Genomic DNA, 26,536 nt, shown 5'->3' with positions numbered 1-26,536 from the left:
TGGATGCTGAACCAGCCAGTGTCTCATATATTCTGCTCCCCTCTCTCACTTTCGCGCAAACGTGCACACGCTAATCCTTTATGTGTGTTGCACACGCACACACACACACACACACACACACACACACACACAAAGCCAAGCTCTCTGTAGTTCAACACACACACACACTCGTGTACTCAGAAGGGGGGATGGAGGGATAGAGGCAATGTAAGAGGGAAGGGGAGGGAGTGAGCACAGAGCGGGGAGTAGGCGGTTTATGAGTAATGTCGTTCTCTCACTCCCTCTCTCTTGGCTACAGTATGGGTATGAGGATGGAAGATGATGCATTTGAAGATTATAGATTGTGATTTACAATTACACAGCAAAAAAAAAAAAAATCTTAATCAGTATTTTTGTATATAGAACATCTATACATCCTGTATTTGAGGAGCAAAATTGTGCAAAAAAATGTAATGACTCGATTTTAGAGAATATTCTAAATATATCTTGATATGTATTATTTACTAGTTTTTTGTTTTCTTCTAAATTTCATTTTCCAAATGTAACACAATTTGGTGAGTTTATTATTATTTTTTTTTTTTTTGCTTAAAACAAAGAAAAAACACCAATGAGGTAAGAATTCAAGATATACTTCATTATTTAATTCAAGATATATTCTCTGAAAAAAAAAAGAAAAAAAAAAGAAAAAAACTCACTATCAACGAAAAAAAAAACGTAAAACTTAACTTTAACAGAAAGACCAAACAATGAAAGTCAATAAAGTCCAATGTCGGTCCCCATTAACTTTCATTGTATGGACAAAAAGAAAAAATAATGAAAAAAAAAACCTTTTAAGACATTTTTCTAAATATATATTTTTGTTTTTGGTGAACTATTCCTTTAACTAATTAATTTTATTGAATTTACTTGAACACTAAACGCCTACATTCTCTTTTTTCATAGATTTCATTTTATTCATATTTCATAGGCATAAAGTCCCTATTAGAACCTAATCTTGCCTCATGTCATTATCTTTCTTATAACTCCTCTTCTCTCCCTCTTTCCTCTCTTTTTTCGGGCGCCTTCTCTCAGACATCTATTTGCCGTTTATGTATCTTCCAAGCTGCAGGCTTCCTGAATGGATGCCTTTGTTGGATAAAGAAAAAGAAATGGAGAGAAAAAGAGCGAGAGAGAAACAAGCGCCTCAGAATACTGATGAGTGATACTGTTGAATAGAGAGACGTCAAGCAGCACATGATTGGCTGTGTTCTGACACTATTGTGCTTCCTTATTCATCACTAAAGGCCAACAGCTGCACGGCCACAGCAACATAAATTAGGAACATTCAAGGGGTGGAGGTGGTGCGTGTGGGTAAAATTCTGTTAAAGTCAAGATGTTTGTAAGTAAAGCAAGACGGAAATGCAAGAAATGCCAAGAAATATGCATTGGTTGGGTAAGCTTGTTGTGAATGTGACTGGAATTTTGGCCTGAGGGTGTCTATGGCATTTATGTTCTACACTGCACAGTAAGTCACACAAGGTTACAAAACAAGGGAAAAATAAACGTGTGAATTAAACCCACAATTAAACTTACTTACAGAATTTACTTACACAATACTTCAAAATACACACTACAAAGTTGACAACTCATGAAATGGTGATAAGTAATTTTATAGAGTCCAACAGTGCCCGCCCACTTTTTCAGCGCTGTTGGTTCCGGAAGTATTTTTTTTTCATTCATTTCTCCCATAGGGATTTCAAAAAAGTCTTCATTAAAGCATTATAAGCCATGAACCAAGGCAACCAGCTATGAAGTGAATTATAACATTACAAACTTTGATTGGAAGCAAAAACAAAATACAAGGTATTAGACTGTGTACTTAAAAGGCCCCCTGAAATAAAATACTAAAAGCTAAAACTAAAAGTTTTTTAGCTTTAAGTATGAATATGTTAGCCTTAAGGTTAGCCAAAACAATGACAACATTCACATTTGGGAGATATAAGCATTCAAAACATACAGTCTCTCACTTCCGCTAAAATGGATCACAGATTTTTATGACATCACCGTGGACTTAAGCTTCTCATCACATCTTCTGTCCAATCAAATGCTCTCTAGAATCTAAAGCATCCCGCCCCCCTATGCTATAAATACCACCTGACCAAATCGACCGCTGACATGTCACGGAGCAATATGGGTTGCAGATGTCTGTTCGGTTGCTCAAACGCTCAAGTTGTATTCCGTTTTCCAACTGTACGCTGGTTAAGAATTAATTGGCTGGAATTTATTCACACCTCTACTGTTGAATCCAACGTATCATCAGCGCTTGGATTCGCTTCCATGGTGCTGTCAAGTATGACTTGAAGTCTGTGAGTTAAACTAAACGCTATTGGCTGTTTGAAAAGGGGGAGGAGCCATTCAATATGTCCCGCCTTAGCTTCCTGTTTCAGAGGAAATTACGTCAACGCGTCATACAAAGCTGCACGTTCCAAGGCACTTCATCCAAGGCCTTTAACAACTTTAGTGAGGGAAAGAACTACAATCCCATGAGGCATTGCAACAGCATAATTTAATTAAAAATGATGGAGAAATATAAAACTACACATTTACAATTGTGATTTTATACATCTCTTCTCTGATAACATGTCTACTGGCATGAGGGCGGGACAACCTGTCACTCACATGACATCACAGCAACAGAATCAAGTCTAGACTATCACTATCACAACTTCAATTTCATGCCAATTTTAAGTGAAGAAAAAAAAAATAAACTAAAATTATGATATGCTATTTTCAACACCTCTGGAATACAAGTTTACTCATGACTGCATGTTTTTGATTACCTCATTAACTAATGGCAATGGCAAGTAGATAAGTGAAATGACTAAATGAACACATCAGTGCAGACTGATCACATTATTCTATAGACAACACAGCAATGGTAGAATGTAAATGCATACAGACACACACAATCAAATTATCTCCTTACCTATTACTGATGATGAGCGAATAAGTCGTGCAGATCCACTGCGCTGCAAAGCATTCTGGTTAGTCTTAGCTGTCCCATGGCTGGTCACAGTAGGGGCTTTCAGCCCTATTAAAATAGTGCAGAAGAAATCAAACTTCATGTTAACAGATTGTGCAGTGGAAGGTTTCAGTGACTGAGTCAGATGTCCTGTAGAGGCTGTATGTGCATGTTTGTTTTAATGGCAGTGGGTGGGACAGGGCGGGGCAGAAAGAATGCCCCTAAACCTTCACCGCCATCTTTACACTCAAAGCAATTAGCAAGGCAATCAATATTAACTATAAACAATATGTTTATCTTGTTTTGTGGCGGCAAAAGTTTGGGGTTGGTAAAATATTGTAATGGTTGTAAGTCTCTTATGCTCACCAAGGCTGCATTTATGTAATCATAAATACAGGGTAAACACTAACATTGTGAAATATTTTTGCAATTTAAAATCATTTTGTTCCCTAAATGTTTTCTATTTAAATATATATTTAAAATGTAATTTATTCCTGTGATGGTAAAGCTGAATTTTCTTTACTCCAGTCTTCAGAGGCACATGATTCTTCAGAAATCATTCTAATATGCTGAGTTGGTGCTCAAGAAAAAGTTATATAAAGATATAATATTTTTTGGAAACTGCGATACATTTTTTTTTTCAAGGAGAAAGTTCAAGAGAACAGCATTTATTGGAAATAAAAATCTTTTGTGACATTATAAATGTATTTACTGTCAAATGTTTACCAATTTGATGTGTCTTTGTTGAATAAAACCATAAATTTCTTAAAAAAAAACTAAACTTTTCAATGATAATGAATATTAAGATTTTTTGTGATTTCATATAAATATATATATATATATATATCTCCAAGATATATATATTTGAAATATTTCTTAATATTTAATGCTCCTAATTGGGCTTCTAGGGTCAATTTATCTTGTTTTGTGGATGTTTTAAGGATTTTTTTTTTGTTATATAAGGATATATAGTTTTAGAACAATCGAAAAATACTAAAGAAGAGGATATTTGTGTATGATTTGCATAACATTTTTTACCTTCCATATTAAAAGATCTAATCTAATCTATTTCTATCATAACAATAGAAAAGGAATTACAATAATGAATTAGGGTATTAGAATCTTTTTAAAAACCTATTAAGAGGGGTATATGGTTGTAATCAGATTGTGATTTTGAACTAAAATAACATCAAAGGAGTTCTAATTGCAGTGTCATTAGCTTAAGACAATCAGAGCTTTCCCACTGATTAATGATTATAGACGCCAAAGAGAGTGAGTTTCCCTTTGAGCCTGTTTTGATGTGTAAATAATGAATGTTGAGAGAGAGATGAATGTGGACTCTGATAAACATGAAAATAAGTGTGACTGTTAGACAGAGTTAGTGAGATCAGAAGATTAAAACTTCACGTTTCCCTCACCTGTCACAGGTTTAGATGGTGTGGAGCTCGCTCTGCTGCGGTGACCTGATACAGGTTTGATAACTAGAGACTTTCCTTGAATCTGGGATGTGGGTGATTGTTTGACAGACTTCTCCTCACTCTTCATCCCTTCAACAGGAACTGATCAAAGACAAATCACCACATCACATTTTAAAATAATATTGTGTACAGTGCAGTAAACCCTATTTTCAAATTATATTTGATCTTTTTTTTGTATCTTGAATATGAATTTACGGTCTTGTTTCATGCACTTAGTTCATTTTTTTATTATTTCATTTTATCATATTTGTTGATAAAGTTGATGTTTAAATGTCTATATATCTCACAACATGTCTTAATATCTTAATCAGTTTCTACTCTGGTAAACAAATCTTATAAATAAAAAAAACATGCCACCCATTAAGAAACTCAGATAAAGATCCAATTCCTTGAAATCTTCAAATGATTTAATATGTTCAAAAAATGCAATTAGTAAAAGACTAGATCAGTTAGAAAAAAACCTAAGCAATTGGTCCCAGAACAACAACATGATTACTTTCTCAGTTAATCGTTCAAATAAAAGGCTTTTGTGTCAATATTAATGGGCAATTTTATCGGGAATTTACCTTGAAAATCTTCTTTATTCATTAGCCAAACACATTCACATGCACTCCTATTGAAACTAGTGCTCATTGCTCTAATTTACCATGGCAACCCAGTGGCGATCTTGTTTTTTCTTGAATTTAAGTTCAGAGTATGGGACAGCAGGAAAGTGTGGGAATAAACTGATCATAATTCTGATAGGGTGTTGTGTGGAGGATGTTGTGATTAATGTCTACAGCGCACAGCTTTGGAATGGCAGAGATTGTATTGTATATGAGTTGCTCAAAGTCACTGCTAAACTATGAGCAGATGTGACCTTTGACCTGAGGAAAGGAATGAGGGCAGTCTGAGCCCTGAAGATTTCATTGAAGCTCAGAGAGAAAGTGTGAGAAACTATGCATCTCAAATGTTAAAACCATGGTACTTTGATAAACAAATATGATAATGACTGATTTCCATATGCATGATTCATTTTCTGGTAAATTTATCTTGTTTCTTTTTTACTGGAAAACAATGCAAAATAATGATTAAGAAAATGATTATATGCAGCGTGAGAAAGAGGAAAACATGTATTTTAGTGCTAAGAGGTTTTCAAGTATGTCAAGATGCAGATGGTGACTTAAAGGGATAGTTCACCCAAAAATGAAAATCATCCCATTATTTACTCACCCTCAAGCCATCCTAGATGTATATGACTTTCTTCTTTCAGACGAACACAATCAGGATATACTGTATACAAAAAATATCCTGGCTCTTCTAAGCTTTATAATGGTAGTGAATGAGGGGCGAGATTTTGAAACCCAAAACAATGCATCCAAAACCTAAAACAGTTAATAAAGGCCTTCTGAAGCGAAAATATGTTTTTTCGTAAGAAAAATATCCATATTTAAAACTTTATAACTATAATAACTAGCTACCGGCAGACAGCCGTACACATCGATTTGCGGCGGAAAAAGTGAGATCTGACCCAACGCATGACGAATGTGGAAGTGCAAAGGATAGAGCAAAACAAAACACCGGTCTCAAATTAGAAGTCTAAAATGAGAACTTTCAAAAGAAATGTTGGAGGATTTCGATATAAGAGAAGAGATGCTTGAGTTTGTTGCACAGCCCTATTGGTTTAAACCGCGAGAGGTGTCTAAGCTTACGATACTCCTACATACATCGCGTCAGGGGTTACTCAGGGGTAAGTCGATGTGCGCAGTATGCGTACGGTCGTCTGCCGGAAGCTAGTTACTATAGTTAATAAAGCTTAAAATAAGGATATTTTTCTTACACAAGCGTATCACTTCGCTTCAGAAGGCCTTTATTAAAGGGTAACTCTCGCCAAAATTGAACCTAGGCTCTTTTTGTTAATCTACCAGAGTCAAACTTTCGTGTAAAAGCATAATTAGAATAGAAATGCCACTTTCAGTTTGACCGTATTTTAGTTTTAGCCCCATGCACTCCCATTCAAAATCTTAAAAGTGGCGTTTCCATTCAAATTATGCTTTTAGACGAATTAACAAAAAGAGCCTAGTTTCAATTTTGGCGAGAGTTACCCTTTAACCCCCCAGAGCCGTGTGGAGTACTTTTATGATGGATGGATGCACTTTTTTTGGGCTTCAAAATCTTGCCCCCCATTCACTACCGTTATAAAGCTTGGAAGAGCCAGAATATTTTTAAATATATCTCTGATTGTGTTCGTCTGAAAGAAGACAGTCATATACACCTAGGATGGCTTGAGGGTGAGTAAATATATTTTTAAGACTCTTCACAGACACGCACCTTTGTTTACAGCAATACTGTTGCTTTCGCTGATTGTACTTCCCAGTGATGAGGAGCTAGGGCTTGTGGGTAGGCCTTTAACAGGCAGTTTGGAAGAGGCAGCTCTCTGAGGACCCTTACAAAAAGAGCTGGAAACAGAAGTTGGGCTGCAGGGTACTGCGGACTTGTCTGTGGTGCGCATCCTTGGAATACCTAAACATAAAAGAGTTATAATTAAATTCTACTCGCCATCATCACTGATACCGAAGCATATTCCAGCTAGACTATATGTTTTCGAAGCGGTTCTATTCAGCCAGCTGCACTCACAGAGTGTTCAACTATTAAATAAAGACTGCAGTTATATATAGAATATTAATGTGCATTCAGCCATGCATACAAACTGACATGAGCAGAGATTTCCCTCACTGACCTTTGTGTGTCAGCAGTTTTATTTTTCTGCACTCATCACCTTTCCTCACAAGAAGTTCACAATACAAGGTGGTGTGCTGTCATCTAACATGCTTTTATAAAATATGATGGTTTAACTCTGTTTTACACATTTTTTAAAAAAAAATTATTTTATTAGGTGCCTAAAAACTTATTTTGTATCCCTAGTTTAGTGCAATGTCTAACAGCTGTAGAAATAAAAGCAAAACAAAATAAGTACTTAGAAATATACAGAGCCATTCAAACATTTGGGTTCAGGATTTTGTAAGTCTCTTATGCTCAACAAGGCTGCATTTACAGTAAAAATACTGTGAATAATAAGAAATATTGTGAAATATCATTACAATTTAAAATAACTAAAAAAAAATAATTTATTCCTGTGATGGTAAAGCTGAATTTTCAGCACCATCACTCACATGTCACATGATCCTTCAGAAATCATTCAATAATTTGATTAGAAACTGCGATTGTGAAAACATTTTTTTTATATAGGATTCTCTGATGTATAGAACGGTCAAAAGATCATAATGTATTTGAAATATAAATCTTTTCTGTCATTATACATGTCTTTACTGTCACTTTTGAAGATTTTAATGCATCCTTGCTGAATGAAAGTATTAATTTCTTTAAAAGAAATCATACTGACACCTAAACTTTGAATGGTAGCGCAAATAATATTATAAAATAATATGTATAAAACATATTCCATGTCATTGGTGTTATGAATGTAAACATATTTTTTAGATGAAGGTTAAAGACGAAGCTGTTCAAATACGCTCAAATGTGCATATGATTTCCGCACAATAGTGAAAAAGTAATTCATTTTCCATTAAATTCAATTTGATCAGTTTTTATAATACCACCACTGGGAAGTTGCGTTGTGTCTTTTTCTTTTTAAAATGTGCAATAGTGTGCTGGGAAATCTTGGTGTGTTTCCTGTATCCTGTTTCTTTTTCTACACTACCGAACAGTTCCTATGTGTGAGAAGAACACTTGTTTGACTTCAATGGGTAGAAGCTGTGTGTGTTATTGTGAATTAAAGAGGGAGAGAGACGACACCTCACACAAGCACATCCTGTACTGTACAATGTAAGGTCTTCTGGGGGCACTGCTATGGAGACCAACCAACACAAATATCACTTTATGCCAGCTGGTGTTTTTATATGCAGGTTTGAATCTGTTGGTTCAGTACAGAGAGATTCTTCACTTTCTCCAGAGTCTGATCCAGAAACCACTCTCTGAACTCCCTGCTCTTTCCTCTTCTGAGTTTTTAAACGGCACCGAATTCAAAAGCAGTGAGACCAATAAATGAGATAAATGCCACCTGTTGGAAAACACATGCTACTGCATTTTGCTTGTTCACTTCCAGGCAAAGTCTGACTTCGGGTTTTTAATTTGAAAGTACTTATCTGATCACTCGTGGCTATCAGCTACTAAAACAAGATAAGGAAAGCAAACAAACACATACAAAGAGGTCTCCGACAAGTGGCACAGCTACATTTTTGTGGCCAAGCGGATAGGATGTGTACAGGGTATTTCACAGGAAACAGTGTCATAAAATTGTAATGATATTGTAAATGTAAATTTAAATTGTAAATTTGAAGATATTTAATTATTTTTATTATGATATATAATAAACTGTAATATTGTGAAATATTAAAACTTTCGTTTTGAGTATATATTAAAATCTAACTTATTATTATCATTACTCCAGTCTTCCGTGTCACATGATTCTTCAGAAATCAGTCTAATATGCTAATTTTGGTGCTCAAGAAACATTTCGTATTATTATCAAATGTTGAAAATAGTTGGAAACTGTAATACACTTTCTTTTCAGGATTCTTTGATAAATCTAAAGTTCAAAAGAACCGTATTTATGTGAAATGGAAATCTTCTGTAACATTGAAAATGTCTTCACTTTCATTTCTGATCAAGTTAATGCTGAATAAAAATATTATTTTATTAAAAAAAAAATAAAAAAAAAATAATGGTAGTGTAGGCCCATTATACTTTTATGATATCCAAATAAGATAAACATTTTTGAGTGAAATCTATATATGAACATATTTATAAATATAATGACTTAAATCATTGAAACACAGTCCACTTATTGAACCACTAATTTACAATCAATCTTGTGCTTTATACAAAGAACAATTATACAAATTATTTATAACAAATATTTGACATAAATCACTGATTTTATCCCCATTACTATCCAGCTTGATGAGGCCAATATATAAACATAAAGATTGTAAGCGAAACTTTACACCTTTATGATGCAAGTCCCTTATTTCCATTAAATGAATTATTTCTTTTCAAACGCATTATGAACATAAAATATGGCACTGTTTCCTGAGACTGACCCCACCGTAACAGATATCCTTCAACACAAAACTTTCCCCTGATTGTCAACTATTAAATTGTGGAGTAAAAGTCACAGTGTGGGCCTGTGGTCTCTGTGGAGAAACAAGACGACGATTGTCTAGTTGGAATGTGACCTTCTCTCCTTGATTCAATTTTACTTTTCATTGACATTGAAACATGACACACACAAACATATAGAATATGGCCCGTGAAACCACATGCACCCAAACATATCCCTGCATCCACATGTAATGAAAGAAAGAGGAAACACGCAAAAGAGACAGAAAGAAAGGATATGTCACAGAGGAAGGTTAAGTTACTGGACAGCCCCTAACGTTTCAAAAGCGTGGACACGCACACACATACACACACTGAGCACAATGTCTTTCTCTGACCAACACAGGAAAACTGCCTCAGGCTACACACATAAATGGACAGACATACACACGATGGGATGGGTGGAGGGAAAAAGAGAGGATGACAAAGAGCGAGAGAAATGAATGGACAATATGAGATAGGAAACTGAAGTTAAGTGCAGTGTTAACTCAAGTGTGTTATGGCTTAAAATGCTGAACATGTGGCCACAGAAAGAGAGGAGAATTATGTAACACTACGTAGAGTTTGGAACTTATTAACACCAGCTGCGGCTTCCCACTCGCTCGATAACCCAGACACATGTTAGATTCACTAGTAGGACATTTTATAGGCCTAATGGGTTTTAAACGAAGGCGCCAACCCAAATTCTCGCACAAACCTGTTGATATCTGTCGATTTAAAGCAAAACAGTTATTTATGATACTTTGAAATAATGAGTACCACTATAAAAGTTCTGTTTGTCCCCAGAAGTTTGAAGTTAAATCTGACAAAACCTTCCATTTGAGGGCGTCCGAGGACATCCAGAAAACCGAATCATAAATAATGTTTTTTACACAACATAATGCAAAAAGACTTTTGGGTTTAGGTAATTATTTATTTACTTTGGATGGAGAGGTCGATTATTTGACAAAGTAAATTATAAAAAATAATACAAGATTATTCAAAAGTATACAAATTACTTCATCTTAAAGCTAATTAAGCTAAACTAATGATTGTTATTATTTATGTTTTTAATTGTACTTTTTTAGGATCAGTAAGATATTAATATTTTTATTTAGCAAGGATGCAATAATGATTAAAAGTGTTTTACTGAATTGGTGAGCTTTTAATCATTATTGCATCCTTGCTAAATAAAAATATAAATTTCTTAAAAAAAGTTTCTCAATTTCTCATAAATATAACAATCATTATAGTTTAGCTTAATTGGCTTTAAGATTAAGTAATATGCTTTAAATAAAAACAATATTTATGCACACTAAAAAAAAATCACAACCCTGCAATGTCAAATTAAATTGCAAATGTCAGCAGAAAGGCTGAATTTTAGAAAGGAAGAATTTTATATTCCTCACTCTAGCAGAGTTACCTGAACTGTGACAGTGATGCAGTTAAAACACTTATTATATCAGTATAAGCTTACAGGAAGCATTACACAGAACAAAACAAACCTAGAGACTCTTCCACTGTAGCGTTCACTCTGTCTACTTCCTTAAACAATGCCTGTGAGATTATGTTCTGTGTTAAACAAGCAAAACTCACCAGCCGGCTGAACCGCTCGTCCTCCCGGTGGACCCAGACTACCTGTGGGTCGGGCTTCTCTGTTAGAGGGCTTCAGTCTAGGTTCTGGGGGTCCAGAGGTGGAAGTACTGTTAGTCCCTAGAGATGGTCCCAGCTTGGAAGACACAGTCTGGAGAAAGAGTCGTTGGTTAGTCACAGCATCCCAAGCCAGAGATCCCAACTCTGGGCGCCGCAGGGTAACCATAGTGTTGGCCATTCCACAGAACAGACAGAAAATGTGCAGTGGTACAGAGAGAGAGAGAGAAGCGAGAGCGCTGAAGGAGAGGGAGGAGGAGCGGAAAGGAGGGAGGGGAAATAAGACTCGCCTGCTCCAAAAAAAAAAAAAAGCAGAAGAAGAAAAAAAAGAAAAAAGCAAAGGGAAAAACGTTTCTATTGTGTTATTCCCTCAGGGCTTCTGATGCCAGGACCAGCCCAGATCTTTTCCTTTTTTCCCCCTCGTTATTAAACACTCAACACACACATGGAGTGAGTTTGTGGAAAGATTCTGATGTCTGAATCAGTGTTCACGAATCCTCTAAACTAAGGAATGTTTCCCTCCACGTTCTGTTCCTTTCCTTCCAAGACAGTTGTTTTACTGGCAAAAACATCTCACTCATGTTCTCTAACCAAGCTGAAAAAGGCAGGAAAGTGAGAGAGGGAACTGGCTCTTGCGTGTTTCTTAACAGTGATAATAAAGCAGAAACATGCAAAAGCACTTGCGGTAAGACTATGGACAGTGAACATATTTAAAACCTCTAATCACAGTATTTACATTTGAAAACCCTTTTGTTAGGTCTTCATTTACTCTTGACGTTTGGTTCGACCAAAGCTAATAACACATTTAAGCCTGAATAACAGCATAGCACAATCATGTGATGGCACGTATAGAGTCGGACTTGTTGAAGCAGTTCTCCTCATAAGGAGAAGATTGACATGGAAACAGACAACTGCTGTTAATATGTTGCTTTAAATTAACATTTCAGTTTAAGTAGACCAAGATTTGGATGTATGACTATAAATGACACAAAGAACTTGACACAAACACATTTAACACAAGTTGAGAATCAAGAATACTTCTTAAACATTAATACTTTCTTCTATTGGTGATTTAAATCAACATGTTTCAACTGGATGAGCTCTCAGTCTGACTCTTTCTGCACATCCCAGTAGAGATTATGATGCTTCATTAGACATGTAAATGTGAATATTAAATTTACTAAATAAAATATTAATAAAAGTTTGAATCATAGTAAACTTTAGATCAATAATCTGTTAAGTTTTCATAATAATACTAAAAACATTCTATATGGAAAAAAATCGAAATAAAAAAACTAATTAATGCTTTAATATTAATGCAATTTAAATAAACAACAATAATAAACTATTATGAACATTTTAATAATAATAATAGTTGTTGATAAATAATAAAAACACAAATAAAAATAATATCAATAGTACAATTTAAATAAATAACTAACTTTATAAATATAAAAACATCTATATAAAATACTAATAAAAGTACTAATAATAGTAAAATCTAAATAAACCTAAATAAATTAAACTAATTTAAATAAACCTAAAATGTAGAAAAACCTTCTAATTGTAAAAAACTAAATGTACTAAATAAATAAGAAATGAATAGATGATTTAATATTAATAAGGTTTAAATAAATTTTAATAAAAGGTAAAAGGCAAAGTATTAATTCAATAATAATATTTTATAGTTTTAATAAGTTTTAATAACAGTAACAGTAAAATTTCTAAATAAATAAACCTTAATAAAAGTTTTAGTAATAATAAAAGTTGCTGTTACTAATGTATGTACTGTTACTTTGTTACTAAAATGTAAAAAATAATAATAATTTTATCAGTTTAATAATAGTAGAATGTAAATAAATAAACCTTAATAAAAAAAATTCAAAATGTAAAAAACTTTTCTAATTGTAAAAAAAAAAAAAAAATCCTTATATAAACATGACCTTCATATATATATATATATATATATATATATATATATATAAAAATGGGATTTTTTTTTGTAATGCTTAAAATTAGATGTTAAAAATTATAACAATCAATAATTAAACTGCAGGAGAGAAGTTGAATAAGAGGACAACTGAATCACTAACCTTGCTGTTACTCTTAGAGGTTTCTTCCCCAGCTTCTTTCTCAAGTTGAGGTTCTCCTTCATTTTTTAAATCAGTTGAAGAAGGACATTCTGACTTCATTGTTGTTTCTTCTTCTTGTGTTGGCAAGGATAAAGCGTTTACATCTTTCTCCTGACCGCCATTAAATGCAACCTCACTTGGGCAAGTCTTTGTTTCCTTTCCTCTTGTATTGGCTGATGATGATCTGCTTCTTTTTCCAACAGCATTATCTTCCGCCTTCCTACTAGCAGGAACCTTCACACTTCCTGAAGCTGACTGCTTAACATTCGTGTTTGTTTTTGCTGGATTGGCTGATCTTGGCACAGAGGCAGCCCTGGAGATGATCTTGGCCTTCACGTTCCTCAGGTCTGGCCTAGGGAACCTCTTCTCCTCAGGTTTTGTGGCTTTGGCCAGAGCAGCCCTTGTACGAGGCTTGGCAATAAAATGTCCTGCAAGATCATTGGTCTTTCTTGCTGTGGACTTTGGATGGTTGTCCTCTTTTGAGATGGATGAGCGAGAAGAAGTTGTGTTTCTGGTACTTGTTATTGAAATGGAGACTTTGTTTTCAGGAGACACCAGTGTCTCATACATGATGGGAGTTTTTTGAATGGCTGATGACAAGTCAACAGAGACTTCCCCATTTTCGTGGACAACTTCCCTCTGGGGTTCATTCACCGTAGCCATGTTAGGCACTTCTGCTGTTTGGCCTTCAGAAATGTCTGGTAAAACACTATTTGGTATTACCACTTCAGAGCTGGTGGAGACTTCCAGAGCAGAGACAACAACTTGGCTTTTCATCATTAATTCTACAGAGGATAAAGAAAGAAAAGAGTCTTCTTCCTCTTCTTCTTTGGTGTCGTCATCATCATCATTTCCTGAAGAGCACAAGAATGCATCATCACCATCAGTTTGACCAACCTTCTGTGCTACCATCAAAGTGACATTACGGTTGTCATTGTCACTCCAACAGTCTTCATTAGCATCCAGATAGACAGACACTGAGTTGTCGTTGTCCTCACTGCAGTCTGGTCTGCAGTCTGGGCTCTGTATGCCTGAATCATCACTGTTGGCCGTTGGTTTTCCCATCTCCACATCTGGCATGTCCACATCCAGAGGACTATCTGTTCTGGCACTACTCAGACTGCTCAAGCTACGCATGGAGTCCGGTGATGTCTCGTCTCTATCGTACAGGAGAGAGGTTTTGGATGATGACAGAGAGGACTCAGAGGTGAAAGCGTTGTTACTCTGGTCACTACTGTGTAACGGAAGACACATCCCATGCTGAGATCCCTGAGAAGATCTCTTGGGAAGTGCAGGAGGTGGAAGTTCAGACTTGTTTGTTGGTGGTTCCATGAGGCACGTGGGTTGAGACACTATCAGACAGTCAAATCCCCCATAGCTAGATCCAATTCAGCCCTGATAAACAGTTAATACTTGATGGGATTAAGGTGTTTCTCGTCATAGAAAGTCTATTCCTTTGATCATTCAGAAGATGGCGTCCATGGTTTTGCTGACACCCTTTTAATGACTCTAAAAACAAGAAAAGACAAAAGCATGTCAATTACATTTCATCAAGTCCTGATCTGTACTGTTAGATATGTAAATATTATAGAGCCTGAGATAAACACAGGGAAACCAGGGTCATATAAGAAAAAGAAAATATTTTTTTCCTTTTGAATTTTGACAAAAGATTCCCTTCAAAATGATCAAATCTAGATGAGATGACAACAAGCCAGAATATAATATTTTATAATGGTGTAAACAAGGGCACTGCTGCTCCATACTGGCAATTTCACTTGCACTGAATTATTTAAATTTTACATCATTCCTGTGATCACTGTGAAGCTGCTTTGTAAATAAAGGTTTGACTAAATAATAAAGGACTTGACTTGACTGCCCTCTACTGGTAACTACTCCTCTATAGGAAAAGTCAAAAAGGATAATGTAGCATAAACCTCTACAAACTCTTATATCACTTCTGCAAGAAATTAATGTTCAACTTATATAATATATTATAATGCCATTATACATATGCTGATGTATACATTTAGCTTATATATAATATATATATATTATCTCTCCCTAAGTTGACTCATGAAAGCTGTCAGTCTGCTTGAGTATTGGAAAGCTTGTTCGAAGCTGCCTGTATGAAAACTTCTTTATTTTAGCATAGTTCACGCAAAATCATATGATAGTGCACATGCACGATCAAGTCTGTGTTATGTCAGAGTCACACTTTCAATTAAATGAGGGTGATAATGTAGGTCAGATAAAAGCTAATAAAAGGAGAAGGCTTTTATTTTGATATTCAGAGCATTCTCTCTCTCTCTCTCACACACAAGGCAATGGTGACAGTTACTTCTACAATGGTGTCCTTGTGTTTCCAGACAAATGCTGAATGGTCCTGACCAAGAGTCTGATTGTTCTGCTCACAAAAACCTTTCGCTGAATACACCAAAAGTCATCTTTTAACACAAAGAACAGGCTGATATCTACCCGGGTTGGGAAGATGAGTGGGTGCCAAAATGCATCGATGCCCTTTCTAAGAGCTGGTGACCTCATGACACTGCAAAAATTCAAGCATTATTTGTGAAGTATTGAGTGGGACTGCGGATATCAACCGTATACAGGTTATGATGTGGTTAGTTTTTGAAAATGTCACAAATGATAATGAATAGCATCATCTAATTGACATGGCAACAAATAAGTTGTTGGCAAACTATTCCTCGGTTGACCTTCCTGAGATATGCTTACGTGATACTGTTGATGAGAGAGCTGCTCACAACATAAGTTCATATATCACTCCGGAGAAAGAGATGAGCAAAGTTAATGATGCAGAACAGAGACAAAATCGGATCATTTTCTTCTTCAAAACTAATGAGATGTTTAAAAAGCGAGTTATTATGTAACATATTACTTTGCATGTTAATTTAAACCCCTTAAACTAGAGCTCTCAACATACCTCTACACAATGTTCCACACAATGAATGAATGAATGAATAGCTCTTTACTATGTACTACTGTAAAGTGCTTTACAATCAAATCAGGGCTCTCCTCAAACACCACCAGTGTCCAACATCCACTTGGATGATGCGACGGCAGCCGCAGTGCACCACACACCAGCTGTAGGTGCGGAGAGAGAGTGATAGAGCCAATTCAGTGGATATGGATTATTAGGAGGCCATGATTGATATGGGCCAATGGAGGGAATTTAGCCAGGACAGAGGCTTTACAACCCTACTCTTTTACAAGAAGTGCCATAGGATTTTTAATGACCACAGACAGTCACACAGGACCCTGGTTTGCATTTGTATCTGAAGAACAGTGCTTGGTACAGTATAGTGTCCCCATCTCTATACTGGAGCATTAGGACACACAGGCAAAAGGCTGGGCACCCCTGCTGGCCTCACTAACACCTCTTCCAACAGCAATATAGTTTTCCCAGGAGATATCCCATCCATGTACTGAGCAGGCTCGACCCTGCTTAGCTACAGTGAGCAACCAGTTTTAGGCTACAGGGCGATATGGCTGTGCCAATTAACCAGTGATTGTAGAAGATGTTGCATAAAGGACTTAAAGGGATAGTTCACCCAAAAATTAAAACTCTGTCATCATTTACTCACTCTCAAGTTGCTCCAAACCTGTATGAATTTCTTTCTTCTGTTGAACACAAAATAAGATCTTTTCATACTATGGAAGTCAATGGTGCCCCACAACTGTTTGGTTACAAACATTCTTCAAATTATATTATTTTGTGTTCAGTAGAATAAAGAAATGCATACAGGTATGTATGTAAATACCCTGTGAAAGTGTTTGATAAAGGTCATTTTTTTCCTGTGTTGACTTTTTCCCAAGGGTCCTAAAATAGCAGGATTTGTTACTTGCTATTGTTTGGCAACTGGAAAGTGTATCTTCTTTGTTTTGCCTAATAGAGCTTGCATAGAAAGTCAGAAAGTCAAAGCTAAAAAAAAAAAAAAAAAAAAAACATGACTAAAAGCTATTTTTATTAAAACTTTCAGAGCTGAACTATGAAGTCTTGCCCAGTAATGTTGATGGAACTACGAATCCCAGCAGAAACAGAAAAAAGCCTCATGCATTAGCAGTTGAAATAGAAAACAAGAAAAACAGTCTTAAAGTCTTAAAAGTACTGCTTACAACCAACAACAGCCCTGTATATCACTGTACGTTCAGTGCTTTTGATATTATGTAATAATTTCTTGCTTCCTATGTGCTCAGCTCAGATAGCAGTGGGATACAGAAAATGACGTACATGACCCTGGCCTGCATAGCTCTCTGAGTGTGTGTAACAGTGGTTGTCCAAGGCCACTATAATCTTCTGAGATTGATAATTACTCTTGCTTTAACATCTCAGATTATAGCGATGATGAGACAGATAGCCAGAGAGAGAAAGTGAGTGTGAGAGAGAGACATACTGCAGCGATGATTCTTGCTGTGTTAGGGTCAGTCCTCTTATCCCCGGGGTGTGATGAGAATAAGAGAGGGACATTCGCTTGCATTGGGTTAACAAAGGTGAGGTTACAAGACAAGTCACATTTCTCAACACTCTCTGTTATGGTCTCCACACACCCGACAGATTTGCATAGTTTTCTATACATTTAGGTGCACATAGACACAATGGATTGGCTAACGATAAAAGCGAGCCCTGTTGTGCTGCACTGCATGCCTGTCAACTGAAATAACTCAGAGCGGAAATCACACGGGGACAGAAAGATCATAAATCTCAAGGCTAGATGCACAGCTAAAATTTGAAAAGAACGGCTATATTATTACTATAAATAAAAGACGATTTTAATAAAAAAAAATTGTCTCCTCTAACTAAATAAATGTAAATCCTGTTAATGAAAGGTAATTTGTTTGATCAAAAATGCAAAAAAAAATAGCAATATTGTGAAATATTATTAAGTATACCTTTATGCATGCATATTTAAAGTAGGCAATAAATTGTCGCCAAGTTGATTCATAGGAGACAGTTCAAATCTGAGACAGTTTCGAAGAGAGAGTTCAAAGAATTCTGCAATTTGGGACAGAGTATAAACATGTGCCTGAGGTTACAGGGCAAAAGTTTGCATTTTTTTACATGTCAGGACTGTTGGGATATATATTAGGTTTAGTCGATGAGCTCTATGACGTAGTGGTGCATGTATCTAACACCCAATAATCATCCTCAAGCTATAGGCCTAGTTTCATCATCATCAGATGATGATAATCCAAAACAAATAATATGCGAAAGATGTGATTCAAATAAGCATATTAGACATGTGAAAGTGATTTTTGCCACAGTGCCACAAACACCTTTCCCCTCTACAATTATTGTGCTAAAACTTAGCTATCAAACATACAAATGTTTTGCTTTCAAAATCCACCAGGTTTAAAAATCTGAAGTTGCATGTGCTTTTAAATGGGAATGGTGCTTTATGGCATCATCACACCAGTGAATGACTGACATCAACCCAGTTTTTTTACTAGTCTAGTACCCACTGGCCCTCTGGGCAAAAAGAACAGTGAAGCGAAGGGTGGCTAATGCTTCCATCCCTGACAGGATGATCCAGAGATTGAATGTGATGTTCAATTACTGAACTGAGTGGATTTCTAGAACAATTCTCAGATTCTAGGGCCCCAGCAACATCAGAAGATGGCCTGTGAACTTATATATCAATACTGAGCCGTTTCGGTATCGGAAACCCAGGACTTAAGTTTCAGCATGACCTTCCAAAGAGTCACAGTGTTTCTTTGTCAATAGGATACACAATACATTTGTTTTCCCCAACTAAAATGACAACATCCTCCCCCACACAGTCTTACAGAATATCTGATCATATTTCTGCACAGCATCTTGAGCATCATTTCACATTTAGCACCTGCATAATTCCCCAGGTTAATATTCATAATTTGGGAACCGCAGCCATTCTGTAACACAGCGTTTAGTAATTAGGTGGATATTTCCATTAACAACGAATCACGCTGATGACCTAGAATGAAAATATTTCAACATGTGAGGACAAAAGCTTCTATGCCCTCTTAAACCACCAATGAATGACCTGACAAAGCTTTTAGCATCACAACTATTTTTGGCCACTTTTAGCATTGTCAAAATTCAGGCTGCTTAAAAAAAGGAGACAAACAAAAGGCTACAAAATGCATTTCCTTGTGTTTGCAATCTCCACTGTCCTTATATTACTTAAAGCCTGTGCAGACAGCCCTGATCAGCTTTGTAGACGATGACTTAAATAACATAAATTATTAAGGCGGCCAGTTACACCTCCATATAAATGTCATTCTTTCCGAGATGCTGGGTGAGATTATGACTCAGTTTTCAAGCTAGTCTTTCTCATTCTAACAGCACTCTCCTCTAGTTTCCCTATGAACAATCACTCTTGCATAACACAAAACCCTAAAAAAATTTTAATTTGGAAGCTTAATCAAACTATCCTGTTAATTCTTAAATGTTTTATTCCTCTTGTCACATTCCACTTCTAAAAAGTCCTAAAAATAGGCTCAGGCACAGAGGACGGAGAAGAGGTCTCTCTCTCAAACATGCAGACACCTGTCTAAGTGCCCTGGTCAGGTAAACGTAGACGCAGCCTGAGGACTAAAGCTGTTCCGTTAAAAACTGTTCCATTGAAAACAGCACAAGCTCAGAAACAGATGAACTTTGCACAATGTGATAACTTTACGTATGCATTCTGATAACAGTCTGGTTGCATTGCACAAGCAGAGCTAATAAAGGTATCTTAAGAGTGATTTTGTAAAGTGAAACTGTAAAATAACAGATTCCTCTGTAAACTATAGAATAAAATATACATATAGAATGAGTATTAGTCTTTTGTCTCTCTCTCTCTCTCTCTCTCTCTCTCTCTCTCTCTCTCCATTCGGTGTAATTATACCGCATAGTTGAGCATTAGCAGGCTGGTGCTACAGCGGTTGAAAAGGTGTTTATTCCCCAAGAGTAGCTCTTGGTGCCAAAACTGATCTCATTGGCTTATTCTAATGCCTGAGCGTCAAGTCCAAATTTGCACAACTCTACACAAGCCATAAACTGACTAGAAGAAAAAAAAAAATACATTAAGAAAAAGCTAAAGATCTACTGGTGCTTGAATTCTTAGGCAATCATTAATGAACTAAAAGTCAGAGGACCCTGGGTAGGTTGATATTGATTTAGTCAGTTTTTCTGGTACGCTTAATAATGTTATCCCCAATGTTATTTACAATGAATCTATAGGGTGGGTTATACTAAAACATAAAATACTAAAACTGACGTAATGCCATGAATATTCTGAAACAAGAATGCACTTGTTTATTTGCAAATGATCAGATATGCAGTGTGCTGTTGTTTGTGAGCTATAATTACGCTGCTTAGGAAAAAAAAACATGTGACCGCATATAGTGCTCATGGCTATGATGATAACATATTAATAAGTAAAATGAAGCACTTTCAATACATGAGAATGGCAATGGAAAAAAAAGCTTTTTAATTTAAGTGGTTGCACAAAATGACAGGCCTCTATGTTATTAGTTGAGCACACGTTGTTTTTCAAGTTATGTCAGCTTAATTATACTGATGAAATTAGTCATTTTAACCACGCCTCTCTCCTTTTGTGTGTGTGTGAAGCTACAAATGAACTTTTTTATTGACTGAAGTCAGCTCAGTCTAATGTTTTGCCATTAGGTTCTTATTACATTCAATATGCTTCAATGCATTTTAGCACAGAGAGCAACTGGGAAATGAGAACTCTATGCAAAATCAAAATGTGATGATGCAGAATTTTTATTTTATTTTATTAAACTGAATTGCCATATACTTGTGCTTACGAGGTTATTGTGTCTGAACACATTTTGAGCCTTTTTAAAGCCTTTTTGTGAAGAAGATCATTTCAGTCAAACACTATTTTAACCCATCTGTATTAACAAATTGATGCAATAAATTTAGGCAATTTCACACTGAATATTCTCAAAAATGTAAAGGCACCCTCAATTCCTCTGGATTTCTCTCGGTTCCCAAATACTTCTGTCGGAACCAAACAGTTGCCATAGAGATGAGTTGTCTACTTTGGTATTTGCACTGTCTCCGATACCAAAATACCCACAAGCCTCTACAGACATTATTTTTACAGTACTCCATTAAAAGATAGATTTATGGGTCAATTAAGTGCAAAAGTGTGGTTAGTGGTTACGAATTTCATTAGGCTAGGTAGAGTAAGGTATAAGTAGGTGCATATACTTACTGAAGCAAATAGTCGTATAACACACAGACAGTGTCACGTCCCTCTAAAGCAGTGATCGTGTCTGGTGCATTTTGACTTTGGTGTGTGTAATGTTGTGGCAAGGAAACATGCATAAACAGATCAATAGATCACCCTGGTTATGTCAAAGAGCCCTGGAAAGCATCCGAAAAGAGGATGTGCTCTAATAACTACATCATTCATATATGCCACAGTGATTCGGATTCTAAGAACAAACACACTTAACAATACCAGCATCACATGCACAATCAAATCAACATTACATTGCATAACTGTACATGTAATTAGTGTGGCACCATATAAATACATAGATTGGCGAATATGAGGTGCAAATCGCAATATGAACAAACTCAATGCTCCACTAATGTATAAACATCTACATTCTAATCCTAATATAAGTTATTAGACTGTGATTGTTATTGAAAAAGCTCCTGCTGACCATGAAAACATCCCTCTCATACATAAAGCTGAAGAAAAGTTAGAGGCTCTGTCGTGCAACTACGCAATTAATGATTTACATATGACAGAAAACCTACCTGCTTTTCAAGTGTTTCCAATCAATCCTTGAGTGTATTTCATCTTATCAAAACACACATTTTCCACAGGTAAACCCGTCCCGGACAGAGTGTCCTGTTTCATGTGATCCTGCCAGCAAAAGCACTGCAAGAGCGCAGTTTCAGACTGAGCGGAGACTCACAGAGAGAGAGAGAGAGAGAGAGAGAGAGAAAGAGAGAGAGAGAGACCCCTCCCCTCATCTGTAGCTGCAGCCAAATCGTGCCGCAGTAACCAACCAGAATTGACTCTGTGTGTGTGTGTGTGTATGTGTCAGAGAGCCAGTGACTTTTTTCTGAGGTAGCCCTGGAATGCATTTTTCTCCCCTTACCCAGAACCCTCCATGCCAGCATACGCAGCAGCAGGGACAATCCTTCCTGCTCTGCGACATACGCATAAACATCACATACAAATACCATAAATCACAAATAAAACTGTTGAAGGATGCTGGGGTTTTCGCGCCAAACAATGAGTCATAAAGCTTGAAGTTCACTGCTGAATAAGAATGTCTGTGTGTGTGTGCATGTGCATATGAGTGTGTGTGGTCCAGGTAAACCCTACGTTATGAGGACAAAATGTTTTTTTGGTCTCCATGAGGAAAACCGCTTATAAATCATAGTGATACTAAGTGATGTTTTTGAAAATGTAAAGTAGCCTACAGTATAAAAATCATTATGTCTATGAAAAGTCCCCATAAAACATGAAAACACAATGTGTGTGTGTGCGTGTGTGTGTGTGTGTGTGTGTGTGTGTGTGTGTGTGTGTGTGTGTGTGAGAGAGCGTATGGGTGGGCATATTACCTCCTCCTGGCTGCAACTTCTGTAAGGAGCCCTCCTGTGTGTATTAGAATGCTTGGTTGCTAAGCAGCAAAGAGTCTGTCCATGCCGTTTTAGACCTGGTGGATGAGAAAGAGAGAGAGAGAGAGAGAGAGAGAGAGAGAGAGAGAGAGAGAGAGAGAGAGAGAGAGAGAGAGAGAGAGAGAGAGAGAGAGAGAGAGAGAGAGAGAGAGAGAGAGAGAGAGAGAGAGAGAGAGAGAGAGAGAGAGAGAGAGAGAGAGAGATGGTGATGATATGACAGACGAAAAGACAATATAAAATGTGCCAGTTTCACTAAAGTTGGTTTTAACTCAAAATGGGAGATTAAAAGCCCACACAAATCTGCTCAGATTACCAGTGATAATCCATCCGAATGCATGTTCACTGAGTTCACAGCTCCTCTGGATACACTTTATGACCACAATCACCTCATCATCACATTATTATCAGTAGTAGTATTATTATTGTGTACACTACCATTCAAAAGTTTGGGGTCAGTACGATTGTTTTTTTTTTTTTTTATGAAATTAATACTTTTTAGTAGGAAGAACGCATTAAATTGACAAAAAGAAACAGTAAAGACATTTACAATGTTGCAAAAGATTTCTATTTCAAATAAATGCTGTTCTTTTGAACTTTCTATTCAATAAAGAATCCCAAATGTATCACGGTGTCAACAAAAAAATGATGCAGCACAACCGTTTTCAACATTGAGAACAATACGAAATGTTTCTTGAGCAGAAAATCAGCATATTAGAATGATTTCTGAAGGATCATGTGACACAGAAGGCTGGAGTAATGGCTTTAATGTGTGTAATTTCACAATATTACACAGTATATTATTATATTACAGCTTATTTAAAATAATCAAAACCTTAGTGAGACTTGGCGACCCCAAACATTGAACAGTAGTGTATGTTGAATATAGTGATATTCGCCATGGTCAAAACAATTTTGGTTTAACCAAATTCGTTATGAAAGTCTCAAGTTTTGCTTATGCTAATGAATAATGATCCAGACAAAAAGAAAAGTGTTCAAAAAGTAATTTTAAGGCAAGTTAGTTAACTCTGTGGCCCTAATGCTACCGCCTAGTAGCAAAATATACTTTATTTGCCAAAACAATAGTATTATAGTTTTAGCTTCTGAAGACTGAGTTGCATCCCAAATGACACACTATTATACACTATGCACTTATGCACTATGTACTCGACCATGCAGTGAATTAACTTTATAAGATTTTTTTGTCATTCAACATTGGAGTCTGATATCCCTTCCTCCCTCCACTACGTAAATAAAGCTGCAACAGTTGTCCAACATTCCACACTTCGTTTTTTTTTTTTTTCGGTTAAGTGCATCGTCCAGGTATTTAAAGTGCACTTTTTCTTTTTGGAATTTTCGGTGTGAACACAAAACTTGCACTATTTATACTACAAAACGGCAGAATAGTGCATAAAATGTGCGAATTGGGACGCACCTTAAATCACACAAAAATACACCATTTTCTCTGCCTTACAGTCAAAGAGATATAAACATTGAGGAGAGTATAAGAAACTAAACTAAGTGTTCTGAATGATTTTAGCACAAATGGCTGCAAGGGTGTTCTGGGTGGTTGTTTATTGGCCCAAGTTAAAATAGCACACCAATTGATATTCTGGCTTAATAGTGGAGTGAGAGCTGCTTTATCAGTGAACTGTGGTCAAGTGGTCAATAATAGACTATGGTATCTTCAGCCTCACAGCTGGTTTTCCAGATAAACTCCATGAATTCGTGCCAAGCTTATCATATTAGACGCCAAGAAAACACTGCTGACATGCACTGAGACAAAACACACACACAAACAAACCAAGAGCATCAGTGAAGAATGAAGCTGTGGAAAGATATTTTGTCCACTTCACAACACAGTCAACTAGTTATTATTCAGCTTGTGCAGTCTTACTCACAATGAACCAGCATTATTCAGAAATAAAAAAAACGTTAACGCATAACACATTATGTGTAGAAAAACACATAACTACAACGACACACACACACACACACACACACCCCAGCCAGTAACCATAACCACAGCTGTAACCACTGACATTCAGTACATGTTTTCAGAGTGCTGTGTAACTGTGTGTTTAACTGCTCTTAAATAGACGGTAAGAATGACATCTTTTTGTTTGCCTTTAATTTCTCCTGCACCGTTCTGAGAGATGACAGTTAACAGTTAGTGTATCTCTCAGTGTTTTTTAAGCTTATTCATCACTAACAACACTACATGTGCACATACATTTTAACACAAGCACAGACGCATTATTGTGCAATAAATGCTTGACCTGGTAATGTTATCAGGTTAAAGATAAATTTGATAAGTTTGTAGAGTTCCAGTGAACCAACAACAGGTTCACTTGGGAGAATGTCAGCGTTCTAGCATATAGCAGATACTCAAACAGTGGCAGAGGACAAAGGTTTCACTTGGACCTACAGAAAGGTCCTTTACCTCAACGGACATGAACTTTGGCTTATCAAACACCACTATTAACTATAACAATAAATAATATTAACATTTTTGTAAAATAATTTGTTGGATTATTTTTTAAATATATCCACATGCCTACATCTCTTGCTAAATTTATTCCAGTAGAAATTAAAATATAAAGAATGTAAATATATGGGTTTCATGTGGCCGATGTATATATATATATATATATATATATATATACAGTATATATATATATATATACAGTATACATATATATGGTTAGTTACACTTTATTTTTAAAGGTGCATTTGTTACCGTGTAAATACACATTTAAATACCGAGTAATAATAATTACTTATGCATAACTTATAGTTATTAGTACTACATGTAACGTGTAATAAGGACACTGTAAAATAAAGCATTACCATATATGCATGTATGTATACTGTGTGTGTATATATATAGAGAGAGAGAGAGATACATATAGCCTAATACAATGATAGAAAATAAGGTGTACATAAATTTGTTGAAGTTAAAAGAAAACTTTTTTTATAAAATATTAACTAAAAATTCTCTATTAAAAATGAAAAACAGAAATTGTACTATTAAACTGTCAGAACTGAATCAATCACTGTCAATCAACCAAGCACAATTACAAGTGCAGGATAGGACTTTAAATGTGTTCATTTATTCTTTATTTTTAAAAGAAGCGTAAATCCGTAATTTCTTAACCTGATATTTCAAATGTCAGCAGAGATAAAACTAAACAGAAAATCATATTTAAGTGGTTTTGTGCAACCGAACAGAATGTTTGAGAATCTGTTTTTACAGCTAGCACTTCAAGCCTGGATTCACTAGTGATTGATATGTTTGTGGTGCATGGATGGAGCCAGCAGTCTAGATAACGGCTTTAATTTCACTCTTTATCGGTCCAAAGCATTTTAACACCCTCATCCAACACACACACACACACACACACACACACACACACACACACACACACACACACACACACACACACACACACACACACACACACACACACACACACACACACACACACAC

The 26,536-nt window shown here is 36.0% G+C and overlaps 1 protein-coding gene across 2 annotated transcripts in view; it reads right to left on the bottom strand.

The window, feature by feature from the left end:
• Window positions 1-22,323, bottom strand: part of mtus1b (microtubule associated tumor suppressor 1b) — a 45,381-nt gene extending 23,058 nt beyond the window's left edge. For both annotated transcript variants that reach the window (XM_081360362.1, XM_081360361.1), the window contains exons 1-6: window positions 22,177-22,323; window positions 13,362-14,909; window positions 11,215-11,362; window positions 6,790-6,981; window positions 4,420-4,560; window positions 2,966-3,070 (exon numbers count right to left, since the gene is read on the bottom strand). In XM_081360362.1, the coding sequence (XP_081216488.1) occupies window positions 2,966-3,070; window positions 4,420-4,560; window positions 6,790-6,981; window positions 11,215-11,362; window positions 13,362-14,732 (1,957 nt within the window). In that variant the 5' untranslated portion in view covers window positions 14,733-14,909; window positions 22,177-22,323. The remainder of the gene's footprint in view (window positions 1-2,965; window positions 3,071-4,419; window positions 4,561-6,789; window positions 6,982-11,214; window positions 11,363-13,361; window positions 14,910-22,176) is intronic.
• Window positions 22,324-26,536: the final 4,213 nt, after the last annotated feature.

The sequence above is a fragment of the Scardinius erythrophthalmus genome (assembly GCF_964197995.2).
Source record: "Scardinius erythrophthalmus genome assembly, chromosome: 3".
Classification (NCBI taxonomy): domain Eukaryota; kingdom Metazoa; phylum Chordata; class Actinopteri; order Cypriniformes; family Leuciscidae; genus Scardinius; species Scardinius erythrophthalmus.
Note: the sequence above shows the minus strand (reverse complement) of the source record. Positions and strands in the feature narration are given on the sequence as shown.